Below are 20,590 nucleotides of genomic sequence, written 5' to 3'. Positions count from 1 at the left end.
ACGTTGAAAGATATATACATGAGTGCAGGTGGTGATCAGTGCCAAACATGGAATGATGCAGTGACACAGCGTAGGGTCATGTGTTAGTGATGAAGAATGTATCAGAAATCCCTTTATCCAGATCTGGATTAAGTCAAATTTGGGCCAACTCCCACTTCTGATTTTTAAGAAATCGAGTAAATTCATCCATAACAAACAAATAAGCTGAACCAAAATACAGAGGTAATAAAGTGAATCTTTTCTAAGGTTAAACAGGCTTAGGACACACTGTTTAAACTGAGTGTTGTGAATGAAGCAACATACATTTTTGGCAGTTTATGAGAATTTATAAAGTATGCCAAACCTACAACCACAAAATAAAAAAGAATAATAGATGGATAAATGTTAATTTTAATGTTTTTTTATTTCAATTTGATAATTGTAAAAGAAATTATTCCAACCTGTCCAAACAGGTTTTGAGTAATGCTGCTAACACCCAGACAAACCAACCACAACCTCCTCGGTGGAAGTAAAAGTAAGCACTTAATGATCAAAACTAGAGGACAAAAAAGTGTTTTCACTATTTTGTAGCATAAACAGTGAATTTGTTATCTAATGTTCATGTTTCAGCTCTTTGAAATTTGTAAGTAAATTAATAAATTAAGTTTATCTATTAAGCTCTTTTCACAGTCGTAAAGCACTGTACAGCATAAAATAGTAAAGGAAATAAAAATATTAAGTGCCAAAAAACAGGTAGTTACAAACAAAACAAAACAAACAAAAAAAGTTTTGATACATGCTCAATCATCCAGGTAAGAAAACCCTAAAGTTGTTTCTGTTCATCTGTACATCTGCCAATTTAATGATCAAGAAACTGACCTCACAGCCCATTGTTCATCATTGGTGCTAGTTTCAGTCATTGTGCAAAGGTGATGTTTATAAGACTAAGGAAACACCACTCAGCCGAGACAGAAGAAGTCACTTGGATGAGTGACGAAACGTTTCTATGCCCAGATGAACAGAATCAACTTTTTGAGCTATCCTAAGAAGCAATAGAGATGATATTAGGTACCAAGTGTCAAACCAGTAATACTTTTTATGATATTTCATAACTCGATAATAATCAATAATATTCTGACCAAAAAAATATGATCATGAAAATATGGCGATGGAATAGGATGATGAATAGGATGTTTGAGAAAGAAATTAAAATGATGGAATAATAATTCATAATGGTGCGCTGTTATCATTTTAAGCCAAAACATTTACTTTATGACAAAAACTGTTTTGTGTGTGAAAATGTGTTAAACAATGTGATTATTCATTATTAACGAGTTATTAAATATATCATAATTTATAATATTCAGAAACATTGTGATTGCCATTACCTTTAATTACTTCTTCTGTCATAAATCAGAGGCATATGTCACTGCTTTGACACAAAGTATCCAATATCGCTCTCTGGCAGACCAGCCAATCACAACCTGCTTGGTGGACATTTAAAAAAAAAAAAAAACTCAAGTAGCAGTATCATTCACAGTGGGAGGTTGATACTTGGGGGTGTTTCACAGTTTTGCATAAAGTGGCTTCAACAGTGAATGTTTATGTAATATTAATGTAAAATCATCTGCAAATGTACTAAAAGCCCTGTAGCTGAAATAATTGAGCAGTTAAGTAGTTATGCTGAGAAAAACTGTAGAATTTTCATGTTTATTGATGTGTGCATATATTTATATATTACACACATGCAGACAGAGAGGGATACGTATGACACTAGATCCAAGGCACACTGAGTGTTGTAATGTATGCAGGCCTGGTGGATCATGGACGCTTCTGGGGGAAGGGATGCCAGGCTATCCTGCGTCTGACGTCACGGCGCTGGAGAGAGGGAGAGGAGGCGATGTGAGGAAGCTGCAATAAACACACAGGGCGTCTGCGCCTATCTAAGTAGGACAATAAAGTGAAAACGGCATCAATGCTCTAACAATGGATTTGTCACATACCCTTCTCCTTAAAGTTTTCCTCTTCGTGTACTTGCTAAACTACACCCAAGGTGAGTGAGGCGGTTTCTGTCGGAGCAAATCGAGTTGTGTTGAATCCATGAAGCAGCGAGCGGAGAGGAGCAGAAATCCCGATAGCCTGCTAGCTACAGAAGGGATCAGCAGGGCCTGCTTGTTATGAAGAGGACTGCACCCTTTTTGCCGTATTACTTCAAGGCGACAAATCACACATAGCTTAAAAGCGGACTCGGATTCGCGCAGTCGATTGAAATAAACGGACATTGGGGAGTTACGTCCGTGTGTTGTCACCGTTTTTTATCGCCAGCTTTTGGGTGAGGGTTTTGTTGTTACCGTGCGAGCGGCGCCGACAGCCATTGTTATGAGAAGATGGAGATGCCGACTGTTAAAGCAGCGTTAGCTCTGAGCTAGCTGCCACTTTAGCCGCTAATTGTTCTGTCATTATTAAAAAAACAACAACAACAGTTTAGCCCCGAAAATAACCTGTGTTCAGTGTAAAAGACACAAGTTTTCGCATTTTGCTGGCATAATTTTGTCTGCAGTTTTGCTCCCTGTCAGTGGTGTTTTAAGTCAAATCAACCTGCAGTCAGTATTTTAATAAAAAATAGTTTTTGTGTGTGTCTATGTGCGTGTGGGTGCCAAATTGCTCTGTGTAAAATGCAGTATTGACGTGTAATGCACTTCTGCTATCCTACCACTATCTGCTATATGCCGATGCTGTGCTTTTAAATCCTAATGTTCTCAGCTAAATATAGGAGTCATATACACAGATACATATACAATTACACAGTGGTTTTTGCTTGCAATGCTTCTTTTATTAATCTAATCTAGTCTAAACTACAGGAAATCCTTCATGCCTAACACCACAATACTTCTTTTTATTTATTACAATGTACTCAAGCTATTCATTCACATACCTGGATTTCCGCTTGATTTCTTTTTTCTAATTTTTACTTTCTGATTCTGATTCATTATTATTATTTTTTGACCTATGTTGTTTTTGGCTACTGTAACACAGCAGTTTTCCCAACTTTTAAGATAAATTAAGTCCAACTTGTCTCATATTTTCCTATATTTAATGTTTCTCTTTGATTAGTGTTTTTGAAGTGTATCAATCTTGGCTCCTCACATTTTCTTTATGTTTTGTAAGTCTTTAGAAATTAATTTATTTCAGAGATATAGTCATGGCCTTCACTTCTCATAGTCACCTCAATGAAAAATTTAATGTTACCACCTAAATATTTCATACCGCACATGAAAAGGGAAGTAGCTGAAGCCTGGTCTACTTATCCATCTTTGTTATAATGTTGCACAGAATCCTGTAATTTATGGCTCACTAGTCAGGCATAATTACCTGCCAGAGAAGCCTAATTACATGGACTCTGTTTACTAAAAAAGCTTCTCTCTCTTTTTTTTTTATATGGAGCAGCGATCTGACCTTACACTGAGGAAAGTGGTGTATATGTATGTGGAAAACATGCCAACATTCATTGGGGGAATAGATGCCATAAACAAAATCAATCTAGAAAAACCCATTTTTGTTTCAGTGTGAAACAGTGGGCAAAATGTGTGGAGACGGTTAAGAATTGCTTTCTTTCAAGCCCACTACCCAGCCTTCTGGTGACGAAATAATTAAGCGGTGACGCTGTGGGCTGTCGTTGAGAGTTAGTCTAAGGCTGCCATTCATTTGGCTTAAATCGATTTTAGTTAAAACCCAGAACATACTTATTTGCTGTCTGTTTCCTGTATTGTAATCCTGCCTGTCAAATATTGTCCAGATTATCCGCCTTACGGGCATCTAAACCACCCTAACATGAGCAGTGCGTCAGTTGTTTACAAATGTAGCTTTTGTACATATTCTTTTGAGTCTTTCTGTTAGGAATAGTTTGTGTTACCAACTAGAATCGCATCCCAGTTTCTAATGAGTAGGGAACGTGTTTTTTCTTTTTTCAATTGCTGCTGTATGTATATATTTGAGGGGGGGGGGAAACAAACATGCACGCATACCTTTCTTTAACAGATGTTCCTTCGTTCTTTTCACACAGGACACTATAGAAATCCCCTGAACAAGTACATCCGCCACTATGAAGGCCTGTCCTATGACACAGAGCTTGTGCACAGCAAGCATCAGAGGGCCAAGAGGGCACTCTCTCATGAAGACAAGTACCTGCATTTAGATTTTCATGCCCATGGAAGGTTCGTGCACTTTCTTTTCCTAGATATTATCCAAAGGTAAAGTCTGTCTGCATCTGTTTTTCTTTTTTTCCCCTTTCTCTTCATGTATCTTTATTCATTTGTCTGTTTATTCATTTGCAAACACCGTCCCGTGTACTTGTGCTGTTTATGATTAAAGTTGGAGGTCTTCTGTGTTGGGGGATTTGCAATTTTATTGAAAGTTGTTTTACAAAATCAAAAACATACGCTGGTGCATCATGTTAGGTCAGTGTTCAGGATGGATTTTTAATGATCACAATTATTTTCTGTGTGGGTTTTCTGCTCTCCCCTGGAGCTTCAGTATTCCTTGATTGGTTGAATTAACCGGCAACTACTCTAATGTTTGTTTAATTGCTTAAACTAACTGTGTTGGTGGGATAGAAATGGGCTATTTAAAGACACAAACCTGAGCTCAAAATAATTGCTGTTGTCCAGGTGTTCTTATTCCCTGCAGTTAAAGTGAAACTGTGCATGTATTTGTCTGTGTTCGTTAGCTCTGTGATGTATGTGGTGTTTCATGCTGCCTGAGTGGAAACCCCTCCAAATATCGTATATGGGTTGATACTAATCGTCCTTGTCATGGTTCTTTATCTAATATTTCGAGGAGGTGGTGTTGTGAAAAAGCATCCATGACAAAGTCACGACCATCTGGCTGGGATCTTGGCAAAGGCAGTTTGTTGCCCTTCCTGTAACAGGGCCTGCTGTTTCTAAACTCAGATGCAGCTTAATAGGGAAGCGTATCATAAGAGCAAGGCGAACTCCGAAGGAAGATGTCTCTTCCTTTAAAAAAAAAAAAAACCCCGCATCATATTCTTTTCCTTTTGAATTTACGACAAAGCTAGAGAGAGAACTCCTGATTCTTCTGTTTAATTTGCAGCACACCACCTGGCTTTCCTTTTTGACATTTGAACAAAATGTCTTGTGCTTTACACTAACAGCCACTAATAGTACAGTGAGGATGCTTTTAGATTCATATGCAGTATAAGGTTTGCCTCTAAAACGCCACCAGTTCTTAGGTTTTTAGTTCAAAGTGCTGGGGCAGTAGTTTCCTTCACACAACTTTGAGAATTGCCCTATTTTTCTGTAAATTATGGCTCTCTGTGTTATTTTCTCATGGAATCCCAGACTGAGTCCACGTTGATGTTGTGATCACAGTGTGGGAGCTTTACCATCTGTTGCAAGACTCCTTGTTCTTGTCGCCAAAGAGCGGACTTTGACTCTTGTTGGGGTTTTTTGGGCCCATTGCCATCCTACAGAATAAAGATTTTGGACCTCTCACATGCCTCCTTAATAGGATTGAGCAGTGGATAACATCCAGAGAGCCTAAAACCTTTGCAGAGTTCTCTATGTATCTGAAACAGCCAATAAACATGTTAATGTACCGCAAAGTTTTCCCCTGAGATTCCTACAAATGCCTAATGATTCACTAGGCATTGTGCACATTGCAGGATGTATTGTTTGCTATTATATTAGGCTTCAGATCTAAATTTTACAAAGGCTTTGTGTTTCGTCTGTTCACGGACCTAGAGAACAGCAACTTTCACACAATGCGAGCGTACAATAAGAGCACTGTGTAGGTGTTCCATGAAATCCGAGGTTTACTGTAACATGTTTTTTTTCCCTCTCCATATGTTTGAACTACAAAAAAACACAGCACTGTTGCTAGATGCCCTAATTTCAAATTTTCTGTTTGGTCTCTTACAAATTTAAATGCTACAGTTTTGCATCTGCAGCAGAAAACGGCGTATTTGGTGGGTTTTTTAATTTTGTTTTTCTCTGTGAACGCTCTTGCTTCGACCCCACCCCCCCTTTTAATTTGCAGGTTCATTTTTAGAGAAGGCTGGGTAAATGTTGCTTACTTCCACTACTTAAGGCCAACTGCAGCTCCTCTCCTGAATCTGAAGGCCTTCTTTTTTATCTCTTTGATTTCAGGCACTTTAATTTACGAATGAAGAGAGATACCACCTTGTTTTCCCCAGATTTGAAGGTAGATGTTTCAGGTGAAGAGATTCCATATGATACCTCTCACATCTACACTGGAGAAATCTTTGGTAAGACTATAAATTTTTCACAGTTGTTTAAATGTGTCACTACAGTACTGCTGCTCTAGGGGATTTTTAAAATAACTGTTGGCTTTGTTTTTCTCAAATGCAAATGCACCCTCTTCTGTGTCAATCTTCTGATGCTTATAATTGTACGATTTGGACTCCCAGGCGAGAAAGGCACATTGACTCATGGCTCCATTGTGGATGGTAAATTTGAGGGTTTTATTCAGAGCTACCATGGCACTTACTACGTGGAGCCTGCGGAGAGATACCTTGAGGACAAAGACGTGCCCTTCCACTCTGTCATCTACCATGAAGATGACATACGTGAGTCCCTGCACCTTTAGCCACGCAAATACTTTGACAGGCTATTATCCCGTGATCATCGAGTGTGTGTTTAGATATGTGCGTGTGTGACTGGAAAGTGCGAGGTTAGTGCTGCCGAGCTGATGGAGGCAGACTGGTGTGATAGGCCCCCCTGGGGAGCGCAGACACCTGGGGTGTTCATTAGCTGAGTAACACAATCTTGCTCTTGGGTACTGGCTCATTTCAGCAGGCTTTGCAATGTTGATACTAATAGTGAGCACCAAGTACACTTCACTACACTTGCAAATCATAATTTCACATCATCTGTGTACACATAGCGTGTGGCTGAGGGGCAAATTAAACATAATTGTGAGAGGAATCACTAATGAGAGCGACAGGAAAGTAACTCACACAGCAAAGCTAGGCTCAAGTGACGTGTAAGTACTTCCATTAGCTGATCGTGAATAGCGCCTGAAATAGTGACTCACGGGGTTAAGTAGCTAACATTGTCTCCCATAATCCTAACAGTGTTGTGTCTGTCTCTCTCATACAGACTACCCGCACAAGTATGGCCCAGAGGGAGGCTGTGCCGATAGCTCTGTGTTTGAAAAGATGAAGAAATACCAAACCTCTGCCGTGGAGCAGCCCCCTAAGGTTAACTTCACCACACACTACAATAAACCCTGACAGGGTTTAGTGAAGATCTTTGAGGATATTTTATGGTACTACTTAGTCAGGGTCAAAGATACCTAGAGATGTCTTTTTAAAGTCTCTGTGCCTGGTTCTATGTTGTAAGTTATAACCATGTAAGTGTTAAACCAGTATAGTCACAGTTAAGATTTGTCACTTTATTATTAATATGTAATTTTTTTTTATATAGTTTTGCATATGATTGTTATTTCACAGATTTCCATAAATTGTATTACGACACGGTTTAGTTTGGCCAGACGATCATCTGTATAAAAGTTCACCCGTTCATTTGTTACCGTTGTAGAGGAGTGGGAGCAGGATTACTCAAAAAGTTAAAGATTTAACTGCATGAAAGATTTTCCAGATTTCAGGCTTGGCCCACATTGCAGAAATGAATCATTCTTGGAGTCAGTTCAGATCTCAATCCAGGAAATTTTGGGGAAATATTCTTTATCACTGCAAGATGGGCACAGTTAGACATTTCATCATATCTTCACAGATCAAGTTTAGCGTCTCGTTTGCGACACTAAACTTCAGATTTAGACATCCTTTTGGATTCAGAAATATGGAAAGCAGCATCTAAGCCTCACGTGTATTATTATCACATTCAAGTGATGGACTCAAACAGGACGACATAATGTTCAATTTGGTACCTGACAATAAAATGTAACACTTTATCTCAAGCTGTGCCTCTTAGCTCCAATCCAATCAGAGATAGTAGGCAGTAATAAAATATGTCTGTGTTCAATTTAAACCACATTAACAAAAAGCATTAGTTTGATTTATCGGTTACTTCTGACTCACTTGGTGTGACATGTCACTGCAAAACTCTGTGACCGAAAAGTACTGAACACCTTAAAACTGAGATAGGTGTCCATCAGTGGCAGTGGTCAGCCTTTTCCCTCCACCCTGTATGTGACATAGAAAGCACATATTCCTCTGCAGAATAGAGCTTCATGAACATACTGCAGCTGAAGAACCACAGCCTAAAAATACCGGACATTATTTATTTACTCTTTTTACCGTTTTTGTTGGAAAAATCTTTTAAATATGTTTTATTTAACTGTGTGTTTCCTGCTCTGCCTCTTCCGTCTCACTCACACCAGGAAGTCCACACTGATCTGGACACCCAGCTGCTGAGGAAGAAGAGGATGGCCCAGGCTGAGAAAAACACATGTCAGCTTTTTATTCAGACCGACCACCTCTTCTTCAAGTATTACAAGAGTAGAGAAGCTGTCATAGCGCAGGTAACGCACAGGAAGTGACTTGGTATATACTACTCTTAATACTTTCTAAAGCCTAGGAATATATTGATAAGAGAAATTGTCCACAAGGTACAATTTCTATGGAGTTGCGTTACGGTGTAGGAATTGTCATATTTTGGCAAATCTATTATCATTTTCTGGGGAGAGTTATACTAAGACATTAGCACCACTCAAGCACTACCCATTAACTACTGCGCTCAACTAATGAGAGTGAGGCTGTTTTCCATTTTTCCTAATCTGTATGCTAAGCTAACTTAGTATACAGGAGGCTAGCAGCAATAGGAAGATATTATTGCCAGCAGTAGCTTATTATTCGGTCTACTCCCTTTATAGTTTACACGTTGCCACTTCAGTTTTTCCACCAGCTTAAAGCCCCCAGTATAACCTTGATTACATGATCCTTTTATGTGCGCGGTATTCTCCTGAACGATAGGTGTCGCAGATGTCAGACAATACCTCCACATCAGTGCTGATATAGTGCTGTTCTTTTAGGTTTGTTTATTATCAGAAAGTTTATTCTTGTACCATCTCCCTCTCATCGATCTGTGACTGTCAGAGATTCTGTATTGATATGTCATTAAAACGGTGGTATAAACCTACACGATCGTAAACTTGCCTCTTCAACCCGGTGGCAGTGGAACAATGCGTCAGGTTACAAAAATAAAGAGTTGCAGGAATGGCTACTTGCGACGGCAGATGTGACGTCAGTTTAATGTCAGTGTTGTCGTACAGTGCCATTTGACAAGCCACCGCATGGGTAATGTCCTAGGTCAGTGCCACGCCTGGCATAAACACTGATTTTTTTTTTTTTTTTTTTTTTAATGCGAAAACCACATATAGCCAGTTGAATAATGTATTCTGTTAGCTGTTGTTGTTAGCAATAGAGCTACGTACAAGCAGCTCTTGTTAGTACTTGTACCATCACATACGGCGTACTTGAGTGAAATGTCAGCTATTAAAAGTATGAATACCTCGTACTTCCTTCAGATCTCCAGTCATGTGAAGGCCATTGATGCCATTTATCAAGGCACAGACTTCATGGGCATTCGTAACATCAGTTTCATGGTGAAACGGATCCGGGTGAGTCTTTTGCAGATCGGCCGCTTTTGCATTTTAGGTCTGTTCAGTCTTTCCTGTGAACCAGTTGTCTCCTGTCTTCGCAGATCAACACCACCAATGATGAGAGGGACAAGTCCAACCCATTCCGCTTTGCCAACATTGGTGTGGAGAAGTTTTTGGAGCTGAACTCGGAGCAGAACCACGACGACTACTGCTTGGCTTATGTTTTCACTGACAGAGATTTTGACGATGGGGTGCTGGGTTTGGCCTGGGTGGGAGCGCCCTCAGGTATGCAAATCTTATTCTTGTGATAAGCAAGCAGTCTGTGTCTTGTTTTTACAGAAAGGTACAAAAACATCATTTTTTTCACATTCCTTAGCAGGAATTTGTCCTCGCAAATGTAGACTGAAGCTCATCAAGCAGGAACATATTTTTCTTTAAAACTGTCGGCAGATATTTGTTGCAGTCTGTTTTAACTCTACGCTGGGGTTGATTTGAGTTTTTAATTGAAAGCACTGCAGTTAAATTGCAAATTTGCTGCAGTAAAATGGGCATCTTCTCTCAGTAATGACAAACAAAATTTGTCTTCAGCATGTACTGTAAACATGATGATGAAGTATGTTTTTAAATAAGGCCTCCTGTCACTTATTTGAATAGCTGGTGTTAAATTAATCACATTCACTCTCTTCATTGAGCGAAATCTTTCCGTATTTAGTTTGTTGCAAATTGTGCCTTTCCTTCTCAGGGAGCTCTGGAGGCATCTGTGAAAAAAGCAAGCTGTACTCAGACGGAAAAAAGAAGTCTCTCAACACTGGTATAATCACTGTACAGAACTACGCCTCCCACGTACCTCCGAAAGTCTCCCATATCACTTTTGCACACGAAGTAGGCCACAACTTTGGCTCCCCGGTGAGTGCCGCATTTATGCACGGTGAGAAGGAATTTATGATGCCTGTACTCTTTGTCCCTTTTTTTTTGCTTTTAATCTTTGATTTTCTTTCTTCTTCCTCGCTGCCAGCATGACTCTGGATCTGAGTGCACACCAGGGGAATCCAAAAGCCAAGACAAGAAGGAGAAGGGCAATTATATCATGTATGCAAGGGCTACATCTGGAGACAAGCTTAACAACAACAAGTTCTCCCTCTGCAGCATTCGCAACATCAGCCAGGTGCTGGAAAAAAAGAGGAACAACTGCTTCGTCGGTACGTTTTACTGTTTCTGTTGGATCTAGGGCCTCGATCTTAACTCGTGATCCGGGTTAGGGTTCTTCTGATGGTGTGGAATATTTTTACCGCAAACTCTTAATTAGTGAAAGAATTCAGGCATCCTGAGAAGTTATTGGCTAGTATCAGCTTAGAAAAGCCAGCTTGGCATTAGTCCATGGTATTTTTGTACAGTATTTGGCAGACTGTGGAAGTAAACCTTGTCATCTTTTTTCTTTGTCTTTTTTTTTTCTTGCCAGTTTCACACTTTTGAGTCAGTAGAACAGCAAACCGATGCTTCAGAAGTCACTCGATTAATTCACCATGTGATTGGCGTGTCTAAAAAATCTTCTTGTTTTGCACAAGCTGTTCGAAGTGATGTGCATCTTGGCTGCACTGATATGACTGAAAAATGCTTTAGCTTTTCAGACACTGCCTTAATACACCCACCCACAAACCGACGTTTTTTTGGGTTTATGCTTTTGGCTCTTTGAAGGGTCCTTTTCTATTTTTCTTTTTCTTTTTTTGCCCCAGCAACTCATTCTCTCCAGAGCAGCATTCAAGGGTTTGGTGTGCATGCACGCTCAGAATGAGCCTTTGGGGGATGAGGGTCCACTACCGTCAGCATGATTTGTGTACACAGTGAAGGAAATTTTTGTGCATTTTTGTAATGGTTCAGGCCTTTACACAAAAAGCACTTTGCAAAAAAAAAACCCCCATGAAATTTAAAATTTTTAAGAAGCAAACTTTTATTTTGTTAAAATTTTGCACACAAAAAAATGTCTCCTCAAAAAACACACTATGGGAGTCAAAACATGGAGTCGACATCAAGTGATGATCAAGCAATGACGAGTTGGTCCTGATGTTTGTAAATGTGAAAAGGAAGAATCTGAGTTCATCCAGTTCTCAGGAGAAGACAGCAGCAGGAAGAATTTCATGGTTTGACCCACGAGTTGAAGCTGCATCACAACCATTTTCCTACATACCGTCAGTCGGGCAGTTTGAACTCTTGTTGGCAGAGTTGGGACCACATCTGATCGATTGACCCGGAGCAGCATCTAGTTGTGTGTCTAAGATAAAATAGTATTATTTTACTATTATATTATCATTGTATACTCAGTAGCGGTGCACATTTTGTGCTGCAATTACACTTGTTGCCAAATGCAGAGGTCTGATCCGGAAAAATAAATCCAGCAAATTTGTCCAGCAAGTTGCACAATCCTGTGTAAGGGTGCATTAGGAATGGGCGAGTCCAAAAATATTTTTAAAGCACAAAATGTTCGTACGATTATTATTCGTCTGGTGTAAAAACCTTAAAACAATCAAAAATCTCAATGTGTAAATGTAGAAAAAAACTGGGGGACAATTTTTCATTGTCACACCTGACTAGGAGAAGGCGGTTTTCTTCTACAGAGCATCAAAAAGTCTGTAATTCATAAAAACCCTGATATTATTTAATAAATGTCTAATTTAAACTTTGAGCTTGCTCCGCAAAGGGCTCAACACTTTTTTTCTTTTTCTCAAAACAGAGTCTGGCCAGCCCATCTGTGGTAATGGTATGGTGGAGCCTGGTGAGCAGTGCGATTGTGGCTACAGCGATCAGTGCAAGGACAAGTGCTGCCATGATGCCAACCAGCCTGACAACAAGAAGTGCACATTAAAGGACCATACAGTCTGCAGGTAGAGGGCGATTTTTATTTTTCAGTTATTTTAATATCTCTTAAAGAGGGTGTTCTCATGTTTTGAGTCTTAACTCGGCGCTTTTCTCTTCCCCAAAAAGTCCCAGCCAGGGTCCTTGTTGTACAAGCGAATGCATTTACAAGGCTCGCGGTGACAAGTGCCGAGAGGAGTCGGAGTGCGCTCACCATGGCGTATGTAAGGGCGACAGCGCCCAGTGCCCCACGTCGGAGCCCAAGGCCAACTTCACCGCCTGCCACGGAGAGACTCAAGTCTGCCTCAACGGGGTGAGTGGCTGAAGAAATCACACCTTGAAGAACTGGTTGTCATAGCAACACTGCACTCATACTAGCAAGTGTCTGATCTCGCCTGTCCTCGTGCTCCTCCTCCGCAGGGCTGCTCCGGCTCCATCTGTGAGAAGTACGGGCTCGAGGCGTGTACCTGTGCCAGCCAAGATGGCAAGGATGAGACCGAGCTTTGCCACGTGTGCTGCATGGAGAAAAGTGAGTCATTTACCCTTTCTCACACCTTTTACAAGCAGGCTCTTTCTTTTATAAATATGCGGGTGAGTTTTGTCTTTTTTTTTTCTTTTTTTTTTTAAACTGGATTTGTCTCTCTGCACAGCAAATCCCAGCACATGCAGCAGCACAGGATCAGAGCGCCTGGCTCGTTTCTTCAATAAAAAAGTCACCACGTTGCCAGCTGGCTCGCCTTGCAATGACTTTAAGGGCTACTGCGATGTGTTCATGAAGTGCCGACTGGTGGACGCAGATGGGCCACTTGCCAGACTAAAGAAGGCCATCTTTAACCCTGAGCTGTATGAGAACATCGCCGAGTGGATTGTGGTACGTGTCGACATCTTGATTGTGAATGATTAGTTAGTATGTGGGGGGTCTTTTTCTATTCTGTATTTGATTGAGCTTGATTTGAGCTTCATTTTCATCCCAGGCTTACTGGTGGGCAGTGCTCTTGATGGGTATCGCCCTCATCTTGCTTATGGCTGGTTTCATTAAGATCTGTAGTGTGCATACTCCCAGCAGCAACCCCAAACTTCCACCACCCAAACCACTTCCAGGTGAGTCCAGAAGACTAAAAAGAGACCTCGTCTAATAAGAGCGTTTAGCTGTTACGCATTTTCATGAAATATTTTTAGATAACTTACCTGACCACCCAGATGTTTTAAGTCACATGTCTGCAGTTTGCTTTCAAACCTCCTTTAAATTTGAATGTGACATTCAGTGTTTTTTGGGGGTGGGGGAGAGGGTTAAATATCATTTTTATTCAGGCAGGTCAAACCACCGAGAGAAAGCTCTCTTTTACGAGGACACTCTGATTACAGTAAATATGAAAGCTACTTTTAGCTCCTGCCTTTTTCACAACGGGTTGTCACAGCGGGTAGCTCCGCATGTTTGATTTGGCAGATTTTTACGTCTGATGCCCTCGCTGTGTCTCCTCCCGCGATCAAACTGGGGAGCTTTTGCTTGCTAAAAGAGTGTGTAAACCACTACACTACAGGGACACAAATGAATAAAAATACAGATATATTTGTAAAAACCTATTTATTATCAGGCTGTAAAGTAAAATTAATCATGCAGTTCATGTTATCATTTACGGGCTTATTAACAATTTATATGGGCAGTGCTGTGAGAACAGTTTCCTGAGAACACTTACAGATTTGATCTGAGCTCCTAAACTTGATCCAGATTAAACTCAGATTGAGCTTTGAATGTTCACACAGGCTAAAAAGCATCACATTAAATCCACTGTACTGTGTGCCTTGTTAACCTTGCAGCCATACCTGTGAATGAGAGCAGTGTTATGATTACTTACTCTTAGAGTTTCTCTACATGACTTTGGTTTTCTCACTGCATCCTGTGCTGTTGCGCCTAAGGGTGGTCATGGCAACTGATCTACTTGTTTAAATGTGAGAGAAGAAGAAAGTGTAGTTGAATATTCTAAAAGGCATATTCAAATTAAGCAGAGTGTAATGGGTAAGGTGATGTAACATCAGTACAAAATGTTTGCATGTATTTAAGAGCAGTTTAATGACATTTTCTTTGTTAAGAGTATTTTTGCAAGTTGCTGTTTTTTGCCATGTTGTACACACACGCTACACGTTGATAACATTAGCAGCCCAACTTTCCTAAAGTTGTTGACGTCTGCAGTCAGAATGGGGTTTTGCTCGGCTCCACTTGAGTGCTGATCTTCCAGCCTACGTGCAACCGTTTATTTTTCTAGATCAAACGACCACAGATCGGTCCCTCTAGCTTGTTTACAATTAGCTTCTTTCTGCTGCAGCTACAATTAGTGGCAGGTGGTTTCTTGAAGTCTTGGACAGCAAAGCTAACCGCTGACAGTAAATAAAATAAATCATAAGTCTGTCGGTATGAGCTAACAGAGAGAGTGTGTGTGGGTGTTCTGCCTCCGTATCTCCTGCTGTGTCCTACATGTGAGAAAGACCAACTTTGGACAATGTCTTTACTTGATTGTTAAGAACAAGGGTTTTCAAACCTTTGATTACCAGGTGCGGGTTCAGGGTTGAAGCCTACAGAGGAAAAATGCAAACATCAAACACTTTGATTGCTTGTATCTTACACATATATAGGACGTTTATGTTGGTTTTTGCCATTTTTGTACTCTTTCTATAGTATTTTCAGTCAGGCTCTAATAAACATTGTTTAACACTTTTATTGGACCACCTGTCATAAATACAAAAAAGCACAAATATTCAAAAAAAAATCTGTCAAACTTTATGTTAAACACAGTCTATAAGCACCTCACGCAAGATTTGTTTGCTGATTTCTCCTCTGCTTTTAATGAGACTCTTTTTAAACTTTTAGATTAGCTCCTGATGCTGATTTTAAACTTTCTCACTGAAAGAGTCCAACAGGTCCTCGTTAATGGACAAATATCCAGTAGGATTGTGTCAAGCTCCCGTTGATCTCGGGGCTGTGCTCTGTCACCCCTTCTTTTTATTACGTACGCCGACAGCTGCAGGACGCCGTACGAGAACAGGTTTATTTTTGTGTAACTTTTATTGTTTGTTTATTGAAAGTCTTTTAACATCTTCTTTTATCTGCTGGTTCAGTATTTTGCCTGTTAAGGATGGAAACTCTCTCAGTCATAATGTTAACACCTCCAAAATCACTGGGGTCAGATTTGTGCTCACTCTGGGAAAATCAGGTGATAAAGAAGGCAAAAGACATTGTTATACATTTTTATTTTTGGACCTCATTGTTGTCGATCGCTGCGTTGACATGCAACAGTGTTGGTGATAAGTGGTTGTGTGAGTAAGCTGCGAACAAATTACCCTTTTTGGGGGAATAATAAAGTTAATCTGAATCTGAAATCTCCTTCAAAATAAAAATGACTGAATTCACTGAACGTTTTTATATCTGAACTTGGACTTTTCTAAGAAGTCAGAAATTGGTCAAGTTTAACATTACAGAAACATGAGAAAACTAATTAGGTAATTACTAATGCTGCTAATTTAGTACAGCCATGGCATAAACCTCACATTGGGGTCTGATTTAATAAATTCCTTCAGTACCGCGGGGTCATAAATGACATCACCCTGTAAGATGAATGCGATGCAAGGTAGGCCTGTTCACTTGCAGGGGTCACTCTTTGTCCGCTGTGAAAGAACAGCTGCTGATACTTTGTGATTTTTTTTGAGTTTCCCTACATGAGAGATGACAGATGTGAGATAAACACGTCATCCTTCATCACACTGCAAGACCACCAGCTTAGGAACAAGTGCTGCAGCTGAACAAAACAAATCTAGGACGATACTCGTCTTTCTTGAGCCTAAGTTAACTCTCTTTCCTCTGACAGGGACTTTGAAAAGACGACGAGCGCAGCAGCATGCTAGCTCTCAGGTGCAGCATCAGTCCCAGCACCCGCACGGCCACAGCGGACACGGGGGCCACGGCGGCCAGCGGCAGGCACAGAGGCAGCCTCAGCGCCAGGCACAGCCCCAGAGGCACCACCGTCAGCCCAGAGAGAACTATCAGATGGGCCAGATGAGACGCTGAGACCCTGCACCCAGCTCCCCCCTGCTCCCCCCCCAATGCCTTGGCTCCTCCTTGTGCCTACAGAGGGAAACAAAAGCGTCACTCCATCCAAAGAAACGCCTGACATGGTTGTTAGTCATCATCATATCCTCCAACTACAGACAAAACAAGACACGCGAAAAAGAGAAAACGCTATTCAGCAACTCGATTGGCTCTTTGTGGAGGGGACTTGACCATCAGCCATTTCCACTGCAGTGCGATCTAGCAAATTTTTTTTTCCCCATCGTTTTTTCTTTTTTTTTTTCTTTAAGGAGTGCCAAGGAGTTAAGGAATCATTTGTAGCTTTAGTTCATTCTGTGGTTTGTTTTGTTTTTCTTTTTTCTTCATCTGCAACATCTTCTTGAGTGACAGGCTCGTAGCTGCTGGTGAACGCTCTTTTTTTTTTTTTTTTTTTTTTTTTTTTTCGTTCTTTTGTTTTTGTCATCTTAGCCAGGAATGAGAGACACTCAGTGGGGATTTGCGGCACTTTTGTGATTTCACACATGTCAAACGGCAAAAGACACAGGCTCCGGTCTCTCGTGCAGACGGTCTTCTGCATGTGATTGTAAATATTTAGTGTATCATAAGTGAAAACAAACTATTTCTTCTACTGTAAATGTGTAATTCTTCATTTTTTTTTTGTTTTCTTTAATTTTTCGGTTAGTGCTCTCAGGATTTTTAACACATAAATGAAAGAATGACAGTTGTGGTGAGTTCCTTGGATGCTGCCGTTGAGGATTTGACGCCATCGAGTTCTCTCAGCAGTCCAATCAGGTGGATCTCTCTCACTTTCATGAACTCGCTAGGTTTTGATTTGCTTTTCTTTGAACAACAAGGTCGCCATATCCCACGTTTTAGGCCTTCTCTGTTCAAGGTCCCTTTATTTCACCATTTTTTTTTTTTTTTTTAAATTGTCTCGCTAACATCATGTCTTGCCCCTGTTGTACACCAAATTGGACGAGGTCAGAAACAGAAGGAGAAATCGCCTAGTTTGGTGCAACCGTTTACTGTCTGTTTGTTTGTTTCTTTATTTGTTTTTAATAATAATGAAGAACGAATAACCACTAACTGAAGCTGATGTTGATCCTGCCTGTTCAGATATGAAGTCGAGGTGAAGAGTGAAGGCTGCTGTGGCGTAGTGTAGAAGTGAGAGTGTATCATGTTACAGAGTTAGTTTACATGAGTGTGGAAATAAATTTTAAAAATGACTTAAAAAAAAAAGATGGAATCATTCTATTATTCTTCAGATAGCGAAACTAAGAAGTTTTTAATGTGGGCATGCAGACACATTTATTAAATGTGACTATTAATTGACCAAGGTTTGTAATGTTTGTATGTCACTCAACACGATTTACTTTGGGCCCCCGGAGCGAGCGGTGTAACGCAGCAGTGTTGTCACATTTATTCACCAACACGTCCCTCAGCGGGGTCACTGCTTCCACGGGAAACGAGCTTCTGGTCCAATCTCTCATCTCAAGGACTGAATTCCCCTTAAGAGCTCATGAGTGCAGGCCTCAGAGTTTACATGAGCGTGCCATAGAACTTTTACGGAGCAGTGCACAGGTTTTCCTAAAATCCAGGAAGCACCTGCGAGGTTTCCACTTTAAAGAGAATGAAATGAAGGCTGTGCGATTCGACCTCAGGTGTTTTCTTCCTCTCTTCGCTGCACCAAAGGGGCATCTTGGAAAACCAAGTTAATCACAACACTCACTGGAAGGATTTGATCATGTAATCATGACATAGTGTGTTAAAGTCCTGTCATTTCATTTACCAGGCAGACATTTCGCCCGACGGGATGCTCCAGCAACGACGCGTTGCAGATTTTTTATTTTTTTTTTGCATTAAATGCTGTGGGAGGACTTTCTGTGCTCTGACTTCATTTTTATCGTGGCATTATGGCTATACTTTAAATGCATGCGGTACTAATCATAACTAATATCTATCTGGTCATTACAGCCACACATGTGCTCTGGAGGGGACGCGACAAACATAATGACACCTCACGGTTTTCCGTTCACGCGGCAGATGAATCGAGCGGGTCGACGGGGTGTTTTTTTTTTTTTTGTTTGTTTTCCTTTTCTCTGTACAAAAATTGAGCTCTTTTTAAATCTGATCTCCTGAGCCACGTCTCACCTGTCAGGGCCCGGAGAACTGAACCTGTAAACTTGTACAGTACTTGGGAAAATAATCGAATAAAATTTGCGTTTCATTTGAAAAATGAGAATTACATTTTTGATACATCGGTTTAATTTCTTTTTTGTATCCTAATTCCAGAGTAAGTTGTTTTAAAGATGTTCATATGTGACAAACTTTCCTCTCTTCTAAGTTATTTTCTGTTCTTATATGTGCTTGTTGAACTGGAGTTTGCTTACGATACTTTTCTCCACCGTCATCAATGCTTAAAAACAATTCAGTGTGATGGAGTCAATGTTACATTCTCATTTTTGTCTTTGTTATCCTGTGGCATGGTTTGGGTAGAAGAGCAGAAGAATAATGCCTGTAAATTTCCTTTCTTTTTAATTTCGTAGTCTTGGTAAAGTTTTTAAATAAACGTGCACTGAAAAATGTCCAAATTGAGTTGAAAATGTTGTAGGTGACGTAGGCCGAAAGAACACATGATTAAAAAGTAATACTACTGTCTGATTTTAATGTTCACTGTGTTTTATACAGTATCGGAAATTTTTGTTCACTTTGAACATTTTTACTAAAAAAAAAACAACAACAAAAAAAATTCAAATTGTATTGTGCAAAGAGATGTAATTTTTTGGAGTACTTGAAATGCATTAATTAAAAGACTCATTCAAAATAAAATAGACCCCTGTTTGCTGTCTGTAAATGTGTGCGTGCTCTGGCTCTTTCTCTCCGTGTGAGGCAGTTTGTTCTGAGGACTGTGCAGCCAGATGTTTAAAGGGCCACTCCCCCTGATTTAACACATGAACCGTCATTTGCATTGGGCTTGAAATAAATGGAAAGCTTGCAATACAGACTGGTGTCATGGTGTTTGAAAGATGCTGATTTTGTTTGTGGAAAAAGTTGCGTTTGGGGAGAATGTAAGAGATCGATGTGAAGTTATTAGATCTTGTGATTTTTTTTTTTTTGATTTTTTTTTTTTTTTTTACCAAACTGTTTTTCTATGTTCTAATACGAGCACTGCTGAGGAAAAGCACCATCCCACTCCAATCTGTGTGATACTCTGTTAGTGAAGCGAACATCTACACACCGCTAATAAAATAAGAAATCCTTTTACAGCAGTTAAAAGTTAAACTTGCAAAATTGTTGTCCACGTTGTTAAGTACACCTGTTCAAGTGGTCAACACAATATGCAATCAGCCAGTCACGTGCCTGCAATTCAGTGCAGGAATGTTGACAAGGTCAAGACAACCTGCCAGAGATCAAACTGGGCATCAGAATGGCTAGAAAAAGATGATTTAAGCGACTTTGAATGTGGCGTGGTTGTTTGTGCCAGACAGGCTGATATTTCAGCCCTGAGCAATGACACATAGACATCTGTAGGATTTACAGACAATGAAAAAGAAAAAAGGGAGTATCATTTCTTTACAACCAAGGTATGCAGAAGACCATCTCTGAATGCACAACACATCGAACCTTGAAGTAGATGGGCTACAGCAGCAGAAGATCACTCCAGCTGAAAACTGAGTCAACAATTCAAACAAGATCAACAAAATTATACAGTGGAAAACTGGAAAGATGTTGCCTGGTCTGCGCAATTTCGGACAATAAAATGGGATGTAAACAGCACGAAAGTGTGGATCCTGCTTTGGATTAACAGTTCAGGCTACTGCTGGTGTTATGCTGTGGGGGATATTTCCTTGGCATACTCTGGGCCCCTTAATAACAAATTAGCATTAGTTAAACTTAGTTAAACTTAGCACTTGTGGACTAAGCAGTAGCAAGGCTCTGCTCACCATAAAGGCTGCAGCACAAACAAAGAACCTGCACTGGATGCGCAGAATTAATGCAGTTGGGGGAGGGGGGGCAACTGCCCACCCCTTGGTGGCGCCCCTGATGTGGTTGGGATGAGAACCTGTTGTAAAAATTACAGTACCATTGGAGTGAACATTG

At 40.3% G+C, this 20,590-nt stretch overlaps 1 protein-coding gene and 1 long non-coding RNA gene across 2 annotated transcripts; one reads left to right on the top strand and one right to left on the bottom strand.

Annotated features, from left to right (window-relative positions):
* Positions 1–1,660: 1,660 nt before the first annotated feature.
* Positions 1,661–2,697, bottom strand: LOC146704756 (uncharacterized). Its single transcript, XR_014921213.1, has 2 exons — positions 1,983–2,697; positions 1,661–1,857 (listed from the first exon to the last, which is right to left on the bottom strand). It is a non-coding gene; the product is annotated as an uncharacterized LOC146704756 (long non-coding RNA).
* Positions 1,863–19,322, top strand: LOC146704755 (disintegrin and metalloproteinase domain-containing protein 10-like). The gene is made up of 16 exons (XM_085462092.1): positions 1,863–2,032; positions 4,043–4,193; positions 6,144–6,262; positions 6,425–6,583; positions 7,116–7,216; positions 8,359–8,499; positions 9,505–9,597; positions 9,681–9,864; positions 10,322–10,485; positions 10,595–10,778; positions 12,308–12,458; positions 12,559–12,742; positions 12,850–12,958; positions 13,080–13,300; positions 13,404–13,530; positions 16,290–19,322. The coding sequence occupies exons 1-16, from the start codon at positions 1,966–1,968 to the stop codon at positions 16,487–16,489; spliced, it is 2,355 nt and encodes a 784-aa protein (XP_085318218.1). The 5' UTR covers positions 1,863–1,965; the 3' UTR covers positions 16,490–19,322.
* Positions 19,323–20,590: the final 1,268 nt, after the last annotated feature.

This window comes from Copadichromis virginalis, linkage group LG7 (genome assembly GCF_057382275.1).
Source record: "Copadichromis virginalis isolate Kocher_CV1m ecotype Utaka linkage group LG7, C_Virginalis_male_GT1.1, whole genome shotgun sequence".
NCBI classification, from domain to species: domain Eukaryota; kingdom Metazoa; phylum Chordata; class Actinopteri; order Cichliformes; family Cichlidae; genus Copadichromis; species Copadichromis virginalis.
Note: the sequence above shows the minus strand (reverse complement) of the source record. Positions and strands in the feature narration are given on the sequence as shown.

Bases quoted from the DNA above. Each gene is read 5' to 3' on its own strand.
- LOC146704755 (XM_085462092.1), top strand. From the start codon at position 1,966: ATGGATTTGTCACATACCCTTCTCCTTAAAGTTTTCCTCTTCGTGTAC. The intron at 9,865-10,321 runs GTATGCAAATCT...TTTCCTTCTCAG, and splicing joins CTGGGTGGGAGCGCCCTCAG to GGAGCTCTGGAGGCATCTGT. The intron at 12,459-12,558 runs GTAGAGGGCGAT...TTCCCCAAAAAG, and splicing joins AAGGACCATACAGTCTGCAG to TCCCAGCCAGGGTCCTTGTT.